Below are 16,580 nucleotides of genomic sequence, written 5' to 3'. Positions count from 1 at the left end.
CTGAGGGCTGCATGGGGACTGTGGACAGCACCCAGACATAAACATGCACACAGCCCCTCTTCGCTCCAAACACACCCACCCTGCCACACACACACACACACACAAACACACACACACACACACACGCCTACTCACCCCACCCCCAAGCAAGCACACAAACACGCACACAGCCCCTCCTCCTCAAAGCACTCCCGCCCTGTGCGAGCAAAATTTTGTTGTTGGTGAAAACCTTGTATCTCCAAAATGTCAACTAAAATCAGCCTTGTTTTTAGCTTCATCACCACACATTTTAGAGTTTATCCAGTGGGCTTCGAAAGGATTTCACAAGACCAAGGGTTGTAGAATTTTCTTAACCCGTAGAGGAGCGTGGACCGCTTCGATTGAACTTAAAACATGAAAATCACCTGAATTGGATTTACGAGGTTTTCGCCCCACAGCGACAAAAAGCTGGTCTGGGTGTGTGAGGATGTCGTAGTGTTTGATGTGGCAGATTTGTCTTGTCGATAAGTCAACCTCGAGTAATCCTTATTCCTCCAGCCTGTCAACCTGCAGTGCTCTGTGTGAGGAAGGGAGCGTCCCTCTGTATGTCCATTCCCAGTTTTCATATGACCTGCTGCACTTTGGAAGCAGCTAAGACAGTGGAAGAGTTAATACAGTGCTTATATAACAATCTCACTGCCGCTTAACCACTCAACTATCTGGGCAAACAATAACCACAACTTTTAATGGAAAGATTGACGTTACTATGCTATTACTGACCTTGGTAATGATATGTTGTTTAGTGTAGTATAGGGGATGGTGCATTGCCTACACACACACACACACACACAGTCATATCCGTAGGGACTAGAGATTAATGACAGAAGAACTCGCTCTATCTCACCTTTGCCATCCTTCCACCTGTTCAGCAGCAAAGGAAATGAATTAATTAAAAGTCACACTGATGTGGCCTAATTAAGATTAACCAATTAATCATAGCAAAAATATTAAATTTAATCTGTGCCTCACTTGTTAATATGAGCTGTTGCATTTTTTGGAACATGAGGTAGATCCATGTATCGTTAGAGCATTACTTCAGGAGGAGGTCTTTAATAACATGAAACTGACGAAATAATTTTAATATTTTATCACTGAGGGACAAGAACAAAGTGAATAAAATCCTGACAAAAAGCTGATCTTTCATGTAATCTTTCATGTTACCAGGCTATATCTGTCATCTAAAAATGATCTGAGGCGTCACTCTCAAGGCTTTGAGCTTTTGAGCATTAAACATTCCATTTGACGCACTTAAAAAAAAATCATTCGCTATACGCTTACTGCCCTTACAATAGCAGAGTATAGCCAAGTGTCTGCAGTACGCACAAAGCAGTCTGTAACCTTGAGTTATAATCACCTGTGACACCTTGAATAGGTTCTTTCCCACGTCAGGTTCAGCTTGGTTACTTTTTTCACTTTTTCTTTTCTGTTCTCTCTCTCTCTCTTTCTTTTCTGTTCTCTCTCTCTTTCTTTTCTCTACAAACTGCTGTGTCATAGTGTGCAGGCTGGATGTTGAGTAGAAAGCCTTGGACAAGCTCTGCTGCTGTATAATAGATAAGACAGCACCAGCACAGAACTCACCGCCCCCAAAGAGCGGAAGGAAGATTTTAGGTCATGGTGGTACACTATAAGAGCAAACTTGATTTTCCATGGATGCATTTATCAAACCAATGTGGTGTCAGCTTGTGTACAGATGTCAATAACCTAACCTTGAATTGACAATGCCAATACCTTATGAATCAATCTAATGGATATCTGTGAAACTGACGTTGCCTTGTAAGTTGCCGCTGTCAAAATGTCCGTCTTCTAAAATGTCACTTTGATTCCAAATTGCATCAGTTAATACTGCCACTGGTTGCACGCTGCAGCACAAGGTTACCTTAAGGACACATCCCTGTAGGTTGAGCTTGTTTTGCTGCACTACTGCTCCCTCCCTGCCCTCCTCCAAAATAATGAGTCCCATCTGAATAGGGACCCAGCAGCCCTTGTTCCTCCTTCACTCAGTGACTGTACCACAGCAAACCTTTGACAGATATGAGTGTATGAAAGATAGAAAACAAACTATTTTTCAGTTAATTAGTAGGCTATGTATGTAATACATTTACTGCAACAAAATGTCACTGCATTCTTTGATAATGTGTTGTTGCAGGATAGAAGTTTGTATAGGGCAAGTGGACTGGGCATTTGAGAATTTATGAATACTGATATTTTGTGTGGATATCTCATGTGAAAACAACAGCTAAATCAAAAACAATAACATCCATGAGATTGTAATTATATCTGGGGACTGAAATCCGACAATGGGCCTGAAGAAGAAAGGAAGATTTCAAAAACAAAAACAAGATTCCCCCGAAAACTTCTTAGGTGTTTTGAATATTTCTGGAATGTATGTACATATTTTACCAGATTTATACCCACAGTGCCACTCGGTGCCTCCAGTGCATTCGGTGCAGCATCTCACAACCCTCAGCAGCATCCCACAGCGCTCCGCCTGTGTTGCTCCGGGGAGAACACTGTTGAAGAGGCCCACAGCAGTTTCTCAATCCTTGCCTTCTTCCATGTACAAGGCTCCTCCCTTTGATGCAGCCTGCTGAAACCTAAAAATACCCACCTTTTAACGTTTTATCAGAAGTGTCCTTGCATCTCAGAGGCTTTTTGTAAAATCGGTGAAATCAGTAGAGGAAAGTGATGAGTCTCATTTTTCTGCACCTGAGGAAAGAGTGAGATTTCATCCTTTTTTTATCCTAACCTGAAGGAAATGGAAGAGTCCTGAAGTGATGCTTCTTGAATATACTGTATAATCACTGTAGTAGTCTGAAACACTGCTGTAGTGAAATTCAGATTTACTGCCAAGGAAGCAATGTCAGCATACATACCTAACTTTTCTAAAAACAAAACAAAAAAAAGTATTGAAAGGATTGAAATGCTGCAAACTGTGATGACAAAATACTTTTAAAATTTCTTTGAGTGTTTTTGATGAGTGCGTTTTTGTGTTTATTTTTGTAGCTTTTCAGCTTGCACCCCCCTCCTCTCTCTCTCTCTCTCTCTCTCCCTCTCTGCTTGTGTTTGGAGATGCTCTTGTGTTTGTGTGTGCAGGTGTATGCATAATGCATGGGTATGCATCTTTGTTCATACTTACTAGTAAGTCTGTACTACTTTCTGGTGTAACTGTTTACTGGAGTCAGTCACCACAAAATACAAAATGGGATGCACTTCATTGTGCCAACTTCATGTACCAGCATTGACATTGTATTAACAAGCTTGCATTAACTGATATAGCTGAAATTCCTGTACAAAATTCATGTAAATCAATCTTCTTTATCCAGTTTAAGTGTTCCTTGGGGATTGAAGAAAAAAATCAGAGCACATTTACTTTAAACAGCTTATTGGATTAACTGAGTTAACCAACGTTGTCTAAATCAATTCTATATATCTAATCAAATTCTCCTAAAATACTGGAAATATTAGAAGAAAAGGATTGCCCATGCCTGCTCCTCTTTCTGATTAGTGAGATGGATTTTCCAGCCAATGTAATTGTATTTTTCAGGTTGAATACTGGCAATACCTCTCTCATCTCTGAAGAAACCTAGAGAGGGGTCAAGAGTGGTGATGCGACCTTTTCTTTTGTTCAGGGAATAACATCTTCCTTCCATCTGTCTGTCTGCCTGTCTGGCTCTGTTGGCTCTGTTCCTGCTATTATTAGCTCCAGGAGAAAAACACACTGTTGTCTCTCTCAGCGGGGAAAACCCTGCGTCACACACGGAGCCGACCTCAGAGTGATGCAGCACTTTCTGCCGTGCGAAGATGCAGTGCCATATTCGAGTAGTTCATCGGTCATTTTAAGCTGAATACTTACGAACAGATCTTGTTGGTTTAATGTTACTTATAAACAAATTATTTTTGCAGCAGGTTTGAGGCTGATCCAATTTGTGTGAGATGTCCAAGTGCTTACCTCGGTTTCTATGATTTCCCAGAGGAGTTTTACTGTGGGCTACTCAGGATAATGGGAGACTATTTCTCAGAGTATAAGTGATGATGCTAAGACAGAGACAATACTCAATCACAGTCATCACAGAATCATTTGGAAATGTCTAAAAACAAATTATTCATGAGCTATGAAATAACTACCCTCTATTTTTTGTCTCGTCTGTCTGTTGTCTCTTTATTTGTCTTGCTGTCTCTGCCTGTCTGTCTTTGTGTAATTCATTACCTGTCTCTCTATTCAGTTCTCTTTGTCTGCTTCTCTGGATGAGAGGAAAATCTGTCTCTCTGAGCAGGGTCATTCCCCAAGGCCGCTGGAGCTCAGCAGGATATTAGCAACAGAATCCTAGGCAACAGCAGCAGCTGACGAACAAATTAACACTTTGCTCACAGGTACAAAATCTGAGATATACATATTAACCAGCTGTTCAGTCAAATGGTAGAATGATATGTTGAAATATACTCTGAAAATAGGTTGATTATGGACATGTAGAACATGATTATATATTGTGTAATAATAATAATAATAATGATAATAAATAATCCAAACATTCTTTCTTGGCTGCAGCACACAATATGTCTAATTTGTCAAATATTTTACTTATTTTATTTGTTCGGTTTAAGTTTAGTTGGGTTAGGTTTCATTCATTTACACGCAAATGTGCGGAAAAAGAAATATAAATAAAAGAAATACAAACTGTGCAAGTTAAACAAAGAAACCTTAAGGGGCTTTTAAAAATGCCTCACCTGAAAGTAAGAAAGAGAGAAAAATGAAAATGACAAAGACACAGATTAACTGGGTACATAAACCAAATGACATCAAACTCAACACAGAGGAGAATAGTACAAAACAAAAGCAGCGTAAATCTTTGACGATGGCTTTCCAGAGGTTATCAAATGTTTATTGTATTTTATTAACCAAAACCATTCTAAAATCCACATTCTGATCATTAAGAAACTTGACATTGCAGCTTCCTTGACGATGGCATCAACAGCCATCAGAGTTGACCTTTATTACGGTTTTATCACTGCATAACAGGAATTGATGGCATGGCTTTGCCACATTCACAGCATCATATTTGCTCTCCCTCTCCACCCTCTCTGTCCTCCATCAGGTGATACATGACTCTGGGGTTAAAGGGGCAAGCCGATGAATATTTCAGGAGTAGGTCTTGCTCTCTGCCTTGGGTCCTACATGTTTCTGTGTGAGAGGAGGCGAATTGTGAAGGTGAATTGGTTCAGGGTGTAAAAGTATGTTTGAGTATCTGTCTCCCAGAGGAGAGCAATAGCCCCCAATCCCCATCTCCACTTCTACCCAGCCAAGGGCTTCATCCGCAGGCTCCCATTCCTCCATGATGGATGTTCAAACCCCCCTTCATCCGTAATGCACAGATTTGTTGTCACTGCACCTGAGCGAATGCAACAAACGGGCTCTGCTCAGAGTACTTGTAATTCCTCATCATCCAGCTCTCAAACCTGTAACAACACCACACCTGTGTGCCATTGCTGTAACAAATGGACTTTGTAAGCTCAACAATATGGTGTTCTACACTCATGGCAGTCATTTCCCTGATGAGGATGTAGTAGCGATGATGTAGTAGCACTGTACTCCTCCTGAACAGGTAGAGTGATGGCAGAGGTGAGATAGAGAGAGGGTGTTCAATCCTCAGTCTTTAGCCACTCGGGACATGGCTGTGTGTGTGTGTGTGTGTGTGTGTGTGAGAGAGAGAGAGAGAGAGAGAGAGAGGTATGTCAGAGAACAATTGTGAAAAATGGTCTACACCCTGAAGAAAAGTAGCAGCAGTCAGAGATATATGTCAGAGATTCAGAATTATCCTGAGAGGCCCCAGACTGATTTCACACCTTGACAACATGGAGTAGATGTGCAGCATCATTATCTAGGCTATATACAGTACATACATAACATAACTACATCTTTGCTGTACTCTGTCCTCCTGTATGTATGTGTGTTTCTGTGAGACTGTGTATCTGTGGCTCTCTGTTGGTGTGATATGGGTCTGTCTGTGTGTGTGTGTGTGTGTGTGTGTGTGTGTATGTTCAGTCCAACGAAGAGAAATGGCGCTGATCCAGAAGAGACACTGTCAAGCTGGTGAAATTTACAGCCACGGCCACAGCCTGATTCTCATTTCCACCACCATCACAGTCCCACACAGACACTCATCACCAGGCAGAGCCACAGAGACATAAAACATGTTTCCCCTCCAACAGAGCGTCTAAAGCCTCTCTGCCTTTATCCCTCAAGACAGCAGAGTGGAAGAACTGAAGCAAAGATGGCCATGTTCAGAGATGCCTGTGTGTGTTTGTGTGTGTGGTGTGTGGCAGGTGGGATACTCATGATAAATAATAAGATGTGGAAGAATAGGGAACATAGCACAAAGTGAGCAATCAATAAAGGTTGTTCCAAAGGAGATACTGGTGTTCATCTATTCATTGGTAGCCTTTGTCTTTGTTCTTTCTCTTACCACATTCACAAACCTCCCTTGCTATACTGTACTTTTGTCACGCAGCCTGTCACAGTTCTGAGGTTACACAGAGTTTGTCTCCACTGAGGCAGAAATAAACAAACCCCTTCTAAGTCACAGCAGTAACTTTAAAAATAATAACTGATTCTACAGATTTTTCCTAGAAGGTCTTTGATGTAAGAGATAGTGCTATCCTTCTTTTATAGCCCCGTTATACACTAATGTGTGTGTTCTGTGGATATGAGGAAGGGGCAGGGTTGCCAGGGTGACACTTAAAATAGAAAGTTGAAGTACTTTTCAAGTCTGATGCAAAAAGGAGGGAGGGCTGTTTCGTAACAGGGCTTTTACATTGGCGTGTCACTGGAAGGCTCGCACCACACCTTCCACTTAGCAGCATTGCAGGGGTATAAATCTTTGAAGAACTGCAACCTGCGTCACACACGCACACCCAGCACCCAGCACCCGGGCTGTCCCACCCAGTTGGTGGTCAAGATGAGATGGGCTAATCAGAGGCAGTCCACTAAGGGCCAAGGTCGTGGACTTGTGTGTGTGTATGTGTGTGTGTGTGTGTGTGTGTGTGTGGAATAAGGAAGGGGGTACAAAGGTCAACATACAGCAGCAGGCAATCTATCATGTCTCTGTAAGAAACGTCTACACCTCGGCCCTGGAAAGCAAAAGAAAAAAAAAATCTACTTATAGCGAGAGGTCAAGGTGACATTCCTTACAAGCCTCTCTTGGTCCAAATCAATGTTTACTGTTACAGATAAATCAAAGCAATGGGATCATGAAATTATTTTGCTCATGCTTGACAACGACGTTGAAGAATATTTATTGCGACTTTTATGCTCAAAATGAACCCTGCAGGTAACAAATGACAAAGTAGCTTTTCTTTAGCTACATACAGACTTTCTCGCATTTGCCTCATCATTCCTTGGGCGCAAGCAAAACTTCCCACTAAGAAATTTACTGAGCCAAAACTACTATAGTCATCATAATAGAGGTTGATCTAGTGATCATGCTCAGCAGAAAAACAGCATGTCATAATCATGTGCCCATGTAACACCAGATGAATCTTTGTGCATGCCCTCTTATTCGCCCTGATACAAATCATTTTGAGTCATCATTCATTATGGGTCCAAGCAAGTGTAATAAGGATCCAATTAAATTACTATAACAGCATGAATGGGATACATCATCGTTAAATTGATGTGGGTAATGTGTTGATTTGTTTCTCCCTCTGTGTAATTATGATGATTTACTTTGTTCATTTGGGCAGTTAGTCCACAGTCTATCAGTACCACAATGGCAAGATTAGTTCTTTAAAATAACAGGTTACCCCATGTCATGAGTGGATGTTCATAAAGAGTTGATTAGATCTATCATAGAGGCTATGTATGAGTGCAAATATTAACCTTCACACACTCCTCAATATGGCATGAACAAACATCACTAAACAGTGTGGTGCACACAAAGAAACACAGGAAAAAATATACAGCCTTAATAATGTCAAGTCTTTATTTGAATGGTGTCATACAGCAATAAGTTAGAGAGTAAAGAGAATAGTATGTCAACTACATTCAATCCCTATGCTTTTGTAGTCACGGTAGCTCTAATAAACGCTAAAGAGACAATGATGAGAAAACACACCATTGAAAAGAACCATACAGAACATATCACACACATGGCCAGAAAAAAAGCTGCTGGTGTTTTAAGGCATTTGACGACCTACAGCATTTGCTCTATGGTTTGGATCTTTTTTTGTTGGCTTTAGATTTATGTAGTACTGTATTTTTTCAAAAATGGCTGTTGTTTTTCCATGGAGCAGTGTTGCATGTGCACCTAGAAAAGTTTGGCAGTGCTGCAGAAGTAATCGTAGTAGTGACTTTTTTTTTTGCAGAGGCGTGTTGCAATGCTATTCAGACACCCATGAAACCTCTTTTGGCTTACAGTGTAAAGATAAAGGCTTGACATTTCCAAACTTGAACCTGTGGAATTACTTTTACTTGCCATTCATTCATTCATTAGTACAGTGTTGTACTAATAAAATGCTGCTTATTTCTACCTATGCATGTACATGTTGACATGCATCTTGTAGTTTGCTTTACACTGGAACTCAAGAATCCATAAAACAAAGAGACAAACTTCCAGATTTGCTCCACAGCTTCCCCCATGAATTTCCAGTTATGATAGGCCACTGTGTATAGATACAAACGCACACTTACTACAGTACTAAGATACATATCACAAGCCTCAAGTAAAACAATTGAATCCCAACCCAAAACATTCTGTCATACAATCAGTCGTTTTTTTTTAATTTGTAGTGTGTGGAGTGCAGCTTGTCAGGACATGGTTTGCCGTGACAGACAGCAAGAGAATAAGATTTATATAGTTGTGTTAAAACTGGCAGTGCACAAGCAGGAAGAAGAGCTACAAGTCTCTCATACTGAAGGATTTCTAGTGGTGAGATCATACTACAACAGACATTGTATTCAGTCATGGCCACAGTTAAAGAGAGAGGTCAGGTTGTTTCAAACACATCGCGGTCTAGCAGCTTTCGTCTGAACTTTTGGTGCATTTTGATTTTTGTTGGCATGGTGTTCCTCAGGTTCAGTGAAATGGCATGGAGTCTGGAGTTCAAATGCGTTTCAGGCATTCCCGATGGCACATGGGGAATTATGTTATATATGCATACAATTCATCACACCCAAATAGATCATTCAAAAGTCCATGCATTTGTGCTAAAACCTCATTTACAATTTAGCCTCTTTCTTTCTTGTTAGTTGTATTTTGCCTCCACTTTCCCTCCCTGCAGCCTTCTCTTTTCCCTGTATCCTTATCATAGCAAACTGTGCAAACTGATAGTCATTACCAAATTAGTTTCTAGATTGATATATAAAGAGGAACCCTCCTCCTCATCACCATAGCATCAACAGCAGAGATCCGTAGCCTAAGTCCCATCCTAAGAGTAATAGCAATAGTCTCAAATCTTGCCTACAGGCTAACAAGCGCATACAGATTTAGGGTCAGTAATGAGTGTTGTGCATGATGATGCTCAGCATGGCCAATGGAGAAAGGGAGGGCATGGACCGACCCTTTGACTTCACACTACAAAGTCATGTTGAATGAGCAATGGGCTGATGGATTCCATGCAAGTATGAGAAATACATACACCATGCAAATTATACTTGATTAATAAGTTTGTTTTCTTATTTGCTTCAAGTATATCTTAACTTTTGATTGTGGAGCATCATTGGGAAGTAAAATGTTTGGTGTTTGACTGAGGGCGCTAAACCTCTTTCATACTGTTGATGCAGAGCTGAGTAGGCCACAGTCAAACAACTGATGCACAGACTGAACAGACTGTGATTAGAAAAATTGTGCAAGAACAGGTTTAAGCAAACTGACATTTTGTTCATGAGCCTCATTTTTACTCAAGAGACTTGGAACAAGCAACATTATCTGTGTTAGCCAGGTTATGGCAAATGGCTCAGAATGACACTATATCATTGTTTATTTCTGCTGGCTTTTTATAATTGCGGCCTGTGTGCTCCCTTAGTGAACTATAACCGTACTTTCATTCATATTGTATAAGTGAATGCAGAGAGAGTAACAGTTACCAACTGATATGTTTTGAATCTTTTGTTGTTTTGTCCTTTAAGTGTGCACATTAACACTTGCACAGACATGCTTCCCCTGGAATGTGTTGAGACTAACTCACAGCTTGTGGTAGTAATGCATGAACAGAGTTTCCATCTATTGTGTCTCAGAATTACATATTGCCCAAAGTGATAAAGGCCTGTTGAATATTGTACTTTAAAAGACCATACTTCTGTAAGGATGCTAAGGAAGTGCCTATTATTGTTTGATGTTGAGTTTGTGAGAGAGAATGAGAGAGAATAGAGACGTGCGGTGGTTTTGTATAGAGTGATGGTTATAGTAGAGTTATAATGGATTCCCTCTGGGACAGACCTGTGGAGGGGAAAGGGGACAAGGAAGAATGGTACTGAACCAACACAAAACAAACCTCTGCTCCCTACACTCTACGCACTTATGGACATCCAACACACAATGTATTTCAGATGTTAGTAAACATGGCAAGGGCTCTCTTACTCGGCTTATAAGAAGGCAAAGCAGAGCTACGGCCACACAAATCATCTCAGAGCCCCATAAGTGCTTCAAGTGTAAAGGCTCAGGGTTTGTTTTAGGATGGCAGATGAAGAGGGACAGGGGTTTGCAGGATAAGGTGTAGTTTTATGGGTCAAGGATGGGCTTAGGTTCTTAGTTTTTCTGATTGGTGGGAATATCACCGGAGTCTTGCTGCTTCTCCATCTTCTTGGTGGTGACCACTGTCTCCTCGTACACCTGGGACACCTTGCCTCCTGACTTGCTCTGCTGCTGGTCCTCGTCCTTGACCTCCTTCTTGGAGCCCCTGCCAGAGCTGGTGTAGGAGCGGGTCTGGTAGCTGTAGCTCTGCCCGCCGCTGCTTATGCTGGGGCTGGGATAGCCGATCCCTGAGCCGATGCGGGTCTCCTCCCCTTCCAGCAGTTTCCTGCAGAGATGATGCAGGGAAGGGATTAGAAAGAAAAGACAAGGAGGTAGAGGGAGGGGGTGAAGGAGAAAAGGTAACAAGAAACAGAGGGGAATGATGACCAAGATGACTTCAATACTTTGTGAGTTGTCTTTAGAGAGAGGGACCTACCTGTAAGCTGCAATTTCAATATCCAGTGCCATCTTTACATTCAGCAGATCCTGGTACTCCCTCAGATGACGGGCCATCTCAGTCTTAGTGGTCCTCAGCTCGTTCTCCAGCTGTGCCATGTTGTCCTGAGTAACAATGCAACAATACAAGGACAGAGGGCCACAGCTGCATTTAAAACGCTCAAAACCAATAGCCAGTATCCAAAATGTGTAGCCTACTGCACAACTGCCAGTGATCACTTTTTGTTTTAGATTTTGCTAAAAAAAAAATTAAAAAAATTCTCAGCTCATTTAGAGAAACAATAAGCATAAAGAAGTGTGGAAAACGGTCAGTCCATGGCCATATTGCTCTCGGAGGAATAATTTCAGCGCATGCAGTGAATATTCTTAATTCTATTGTTAGGATATAGGCTACGTCGTGTTGCTGTAAATTAGCGTAGGCATGGGCAAAATGGGATAAAAAAAAAAAAATCCTAAAGACATATTTTCAGTTAGGAGTGCTGAAACAAAAACAACATTTGTATCGAATTTCTCATTTAAAACAAATATACTCTAAAACAGTGACTGGGCGTCGTCAGATGCAGCTCCTGGGTGCGCTGCCCCGGGGGAATGAGTTCAGGACCATGGACAGAGCCTGATCCACTACAGTCGCTGACATTTGGATTAAATAGAAACATTTGGATTTTATTTTTTGATTGGGCATTCACTCTTCCTGAGACAAAAATAGGTTAGCAATCTGTTGCTTCCTTTCGATTTTATTTAACTTTTTAGGAAGGTAAAAAAAAATCCGTAATGCCATATTCTTTTCTCTCTTACACATTGCCTTGTGATTTTGAAAAGCGGTTAACAATTTATTAAAAATGTTTATTACCTGGTAGTTTCCAATCTCCACATTGTGCCTGTCCTCCATCTCTTGGATTTGCCTTTCCAGGGACTCGTTGGTTCCCCTCAGACTCTCGATCTCGATGGTCTTGGACTGCAGTTGCCTCCTGAACTCGTTGAGTTCCTCCCTGCTGGACCGGATGGCCTCGTTACTCCGGTTCGCCTGCTCGGACAGGTCGGCGAACTTGGACTTGTACCACTCCTCGGCGGACTGCAGGTTCTTGGATGCCATGGACTCGTATTGGCCGCGAATCTCTTTGAGGGCGGAGGTGAGATCTGGCTTGGCCACCTCCACCTCCACAGACACCTGGGCAGCCTGGATCATCTCCATCAGTTCGGCCACCTCCTCTTCGTGCACCTTCCTCAGGAAGTTGATCTCGTCCAGGAGAGACTCCACCTTCTTCTCCAGGTCCAGGCGCACCATGGTGGCGTCGTCCACGTCTTTCTTAAAAGCCTTGAGGGTGGCCTCCGCCTCCTCTCGGGCACGGAACTCGTCCTCGTATTTACCCCTGAGTTTCTGCAGGTCGTCCTCGATGCTGTCGCGCTCTATCATCACCTGGGACTTTTCCCCGTTCACCTCTTCGAGCTGGGAGCGCAGTTCGCGGATCTCTTGTTGATAGAGCTCGGCCAAGCGGGACGGCTCGGTCTGCCGCTGGCGCAGAGCGGTCAACTCCGTTTCCAGCACTTTGTTCTGCTGTTCCAAGTTGCGCACTTTCTCGATGAACATTGCAAAGCGGTCATTAAGACCCTGCATCTGTTCCTTCTCATTGGTGCGGACGATCTTGAACTCATTATTGAGGACGCTGCTCTGTGTCAGGTCGAAGGTCTCCACTGGCATGGGCGCGAAGGAGCGCCCGGACCTCTTGTTGTACGAGCCCAGGTTGCTCCGGGATTGGGAGTGGGACCGGTAACTGCTGCTGCGTGAGGACACATTGGACATCATCCGCGACGGAGAGGATGAATAACGGGGAGAATCCCCGAAAATCTTCCGGTAGGAGGAAGAAGAATAGGCATCAGATCCGTAGTTCATCTTGGCTTGTAGAGAGAGTGAGCAGAGCAGTGGGCGCGTCTCCTTTATATAGGGGGACCATCCCAATCACTAATTAATGCCCGCTGGTAACATCCGGACTGTTTCTTCCAGATGCGTCAGGTAGACTAGTCTATAAGCGAGACTCTGCTGAATATTATGCTAGATATGATTTTGTGTTGGTCAGGGTTAGACTACATGAAGCTGAACAATAGTCCAGAGGTGTACAGTTGATGATCCGCTGCTCTTTGTGTAGCCGTTGGAGCTTAGATGGAACTGTCCATTTTGGCGCAGTGCTGATGCGTCAGTAAAAATAGTTAATCGCTTGTTGCACACTTGTGTACAAATACTGCACCTGCGGCAAAAATTGAACTTGGAACCTACTCTTGCACGGCTTTCGAGCCTATTAAATATTTGACTACGAGATTGGTAAAATAACCTTCTTTTAACGTTTCTATAGCTCAGAATAAATATTGAGAGCAGAGGTTAGCCCTAAACCTTGATGGGTAACCTAAATGGGTAAACCCTGTCATGAGGTGAAATAAAAATATGCCTAACTTGTCAAAGTCTTGAAGCACAATGAATTGGAGGCTGATCAGAACGCTGGTCTGCACTTTTACTTCCAAACCAACTTTATTTTATTGTAGTTGTAACTGGCAAAAAAAACCAATGCATCCATTTCCTCTAAAATCACCCTTATTGACACTGTGGCCACAAAGCTTTTTTTCTTTTGCTGTCAAAGCTCAGCAGCTGTAAGGCTTTACTTAAATCTGAACTTTAAACTCTCGTTTCTAGTTATAAACTTGTTCATAAATAGACCAGTAACCCCGAACTGTCCAACAGAACTGTACACAAACATTTTGTGGGCTTTTGGGGGTCTTAGAAGAACTTGACATGTTTTGTACCTCTTTTTTCATGGAGATCCTTTCAGGTTTAAGTGAGAATAAACGAGAATAAATGAGATTAAGTGAGAATAAACAAATAGTGGATTAATGGAGAGATGCTAGAAAGGGTCTTTGTGAGTGACAGGGCAAAAGGGGAGGGGCATGCCTTGACTTTATGACTTTATCTGTGCATCTGCTGACCAAAATCAATCGATTTTCCCTTTAAAGATGAACCTGCTCATACAGGTGTAAGCAACAAACTGCATCTTGTATCTGCCTCTTATAATATAACATAATTTTACTAGAACTGAAACCTATAGGAATAGGTTGATCTTTAAGAGTGTTAAAGAAGGTTTAGAGTAAAGAGCTTTAAAATGTAAGACCTTAGATTACATTCAAACTATAGGCATAGTTACTGTTATTGGGTTGTTGGTTGTTTGTTTTGTTTGGTGTGTCTTTTGTTTTGAATAAGATCCCTTGAAAACAGCATTGAAATGACAGGCTGATGCTGCCCTCTGTTGTCAAATTGTAGCATACTGCATGCAAACGTCAACATTTTACAAGCTGGTTAGGTCTGCTTGGTATCAAGTCTGTGAAGTACATGCACTGTATGTATGTATGCACTGTATATGTAGGGTATGGATGAATGTATGGATGTGCTTCTGAATGTATGCATATGGATTTGTGGATGGATGGATGGATGTATGGATGGATGGATGATAGGAGATTTCCCAAGGAAAGGTATGCAGTGCAACATAGCACCATCTTTCGTTATGCATCTGTCTAAACCCTGAGCTGCAGTATAGACGGTACACTGGAGACTCAACAGTCCAAGTTAAAAACGGGTGCCAATTTACCTGAGGGGATGCAATCTCCCCTGCCCCTTTTTGTCCAAGGTGCCATTTTCAGACTGAATAGAGTTTCTAAAAGGGCATTGATAACACTGATCAGCTGAGGAGCTGTAAGCTAAAAGGGGCATATAACCACTCTGAATAGCATTATACTGCAGTATTTCCACTATAAGCAGAATATTCAAACCTGAGCCACCAAGATGACCCAGAGGTGCCCTTTTATTGATTTTTGTCCCTACCCCTCTCTGTCTGTGCATGCCACTGATACGGAGCAATGTCATGTGGTCTATTCGGGTGAAAAATGTCAACTTTACAGGGACCAAGAAAAACAGGCTTATTTTTAGATTGAACACCATGCATTTTTTAGTTCGTCCAATGGGGTTTTGAAAGGATTTGATTAGGAGGTTTTCACATGACAACAGTGATATGAAACCATGCTACATGGAACAACTAATACTTGTTTATTAATAGAAGAAAGATTCTTAAAATATTGTATTTCGAATCAATGAAAATGACTGAAGATGTTGTTCTCTAAATGGTAAAATGGCACATCATGATCCAGGGTATACATAGGCTATATCCCTGGCATGTACTGTACTGTACGTATCCTAACCTACTGGTTCCCAAACTGGCATCCAGGGTACCCTATGGCTTCTGGGGGGTCCCCAGTAAAATTACAAATTGTCTAATTTCACAATTTCAATTGTTTGCCAAGAATATGTCGGTTTTCATTCCAACCAAACACTACAGCAGCTGATTTCATTGATTTGCCCACTTTCAACCTTAGGGGAGGAACTCAGTGAAATCAGCTGCTGTAGTGTTTGGCGGAATGAAAACTCCATGGCACATGCACTAGGTGTTATGCGGTTCCCAATGAGGTGCCTGGTACCCTCCAAGTCATGTGACAGGCAGACACCAGCAAGGGGATAATGTCAACAGCACCAACACAAACTGCTGCTAAATGTGACAGATCGAGTGAGAAGATGAACATCACTGCTGCTTAATGTAGTTTAATCTATCCTGCCATAGTAATCTAATTTAGATGGTCTATAACTTTACCCATTCTGCCTTTTTTATCAGCTCCTCTGAAAAAAAAAAGTCATTAGCTCAAGAGATAAGGACAGTTACACAGAATATGAATGTTTATTTTGATACATTTTGAATTGCGGAGTGCTCTTCAGGTTGTTTGTCCACAGCCATGGTTATTGGCTGGTTTTCAGAGACTGCAGGTCAGGAGCCTGCGGAAGGCCCCATAAAGGGGTCCTATTGTAGAAATTCAAATTTTACAACTTTATTGTTATTATTAACTTAACTTTATTGTATTTATCATTATACACATATATGATCAATGATATTTAATGTAGATATTTTTAAATTTTGATTTTGTTTGAGTGGTTAAATTTAAAGTTATTGCATTTCTATAAGTCCATCCTTGTTTACAGCCAGTTTTGGGCTAACTCCAGTGAACACATCACACATTGGCTCACCTCACTAAAAAAATTATTAAAATCCTTCCAATCAGGCAAGTTAGCAGCATATGAACAAAATAATGCCTCCTCTCAGCAGGTTTGCCTCAATTGAATTACAGGAGCTATTGTCTGCCAATCAGGGTCAAGTAAACAACATTTATTTGCAAACATTACGAAGAACATTAGGCTATTCATATCCCGAGCCATAGAATATATGAAAACAAAATCATGAAAACTGAATAACCTGGTATGTCACTGCCAGACCAGGG

General features: G+C 41.7%; 1 protein-coding gene across 1 annotated transcript; it reads right to left on the bottom strand.

Moving 5' to 3' along the window:
* Nucleotides 1–10,778: 10,778 nt before the first annotated feature.
* inab (internexin neuronal intermediate filament protein, alpha b) lies at nucleotides 10,779–13,110 on the bottom strand. Its single transcript, XM_071908770.2, has 3 exons — nucleotides 12,070–13,110; nucleotides 11,200–11,324; nucleotides 10,779–11,049 (listed from the first exon to the last, which is right to left on the bottom strand). The coding sequence occupies exons 1-3, from the start codon at nucleotides 13,108–13,110 to the stop codon at nucleotides 10,779–10,781; spliced, it is 1,437 nt and encodes a 478-aa protein (XP_071764871.1).
* Between the last annotated feature and the right edge of the window lie 3,470 nt (nucleotides 13,111–16,580).

The sequence above is a fragment of the Centroberyx gerrardi genome, chromosome 3 (assembly GCF_048128805.1).
Source record: "Centroberyx gerrardi isolate f3 chromosome 3, fCenGer3.hap1.cur.20231027, whole genome shotgun sequence".
Classification (NCBI taxonomy): domain Eukaryota; kingdom Metazoa; phylum Chordata; class Actinopteri; order Beryciformes; family Berycidae; genus Centroberyx; species Centroberyx gerrardi.
This window is presented reverse-complemented; position numbering and strand designations above follow the sequence as displayed.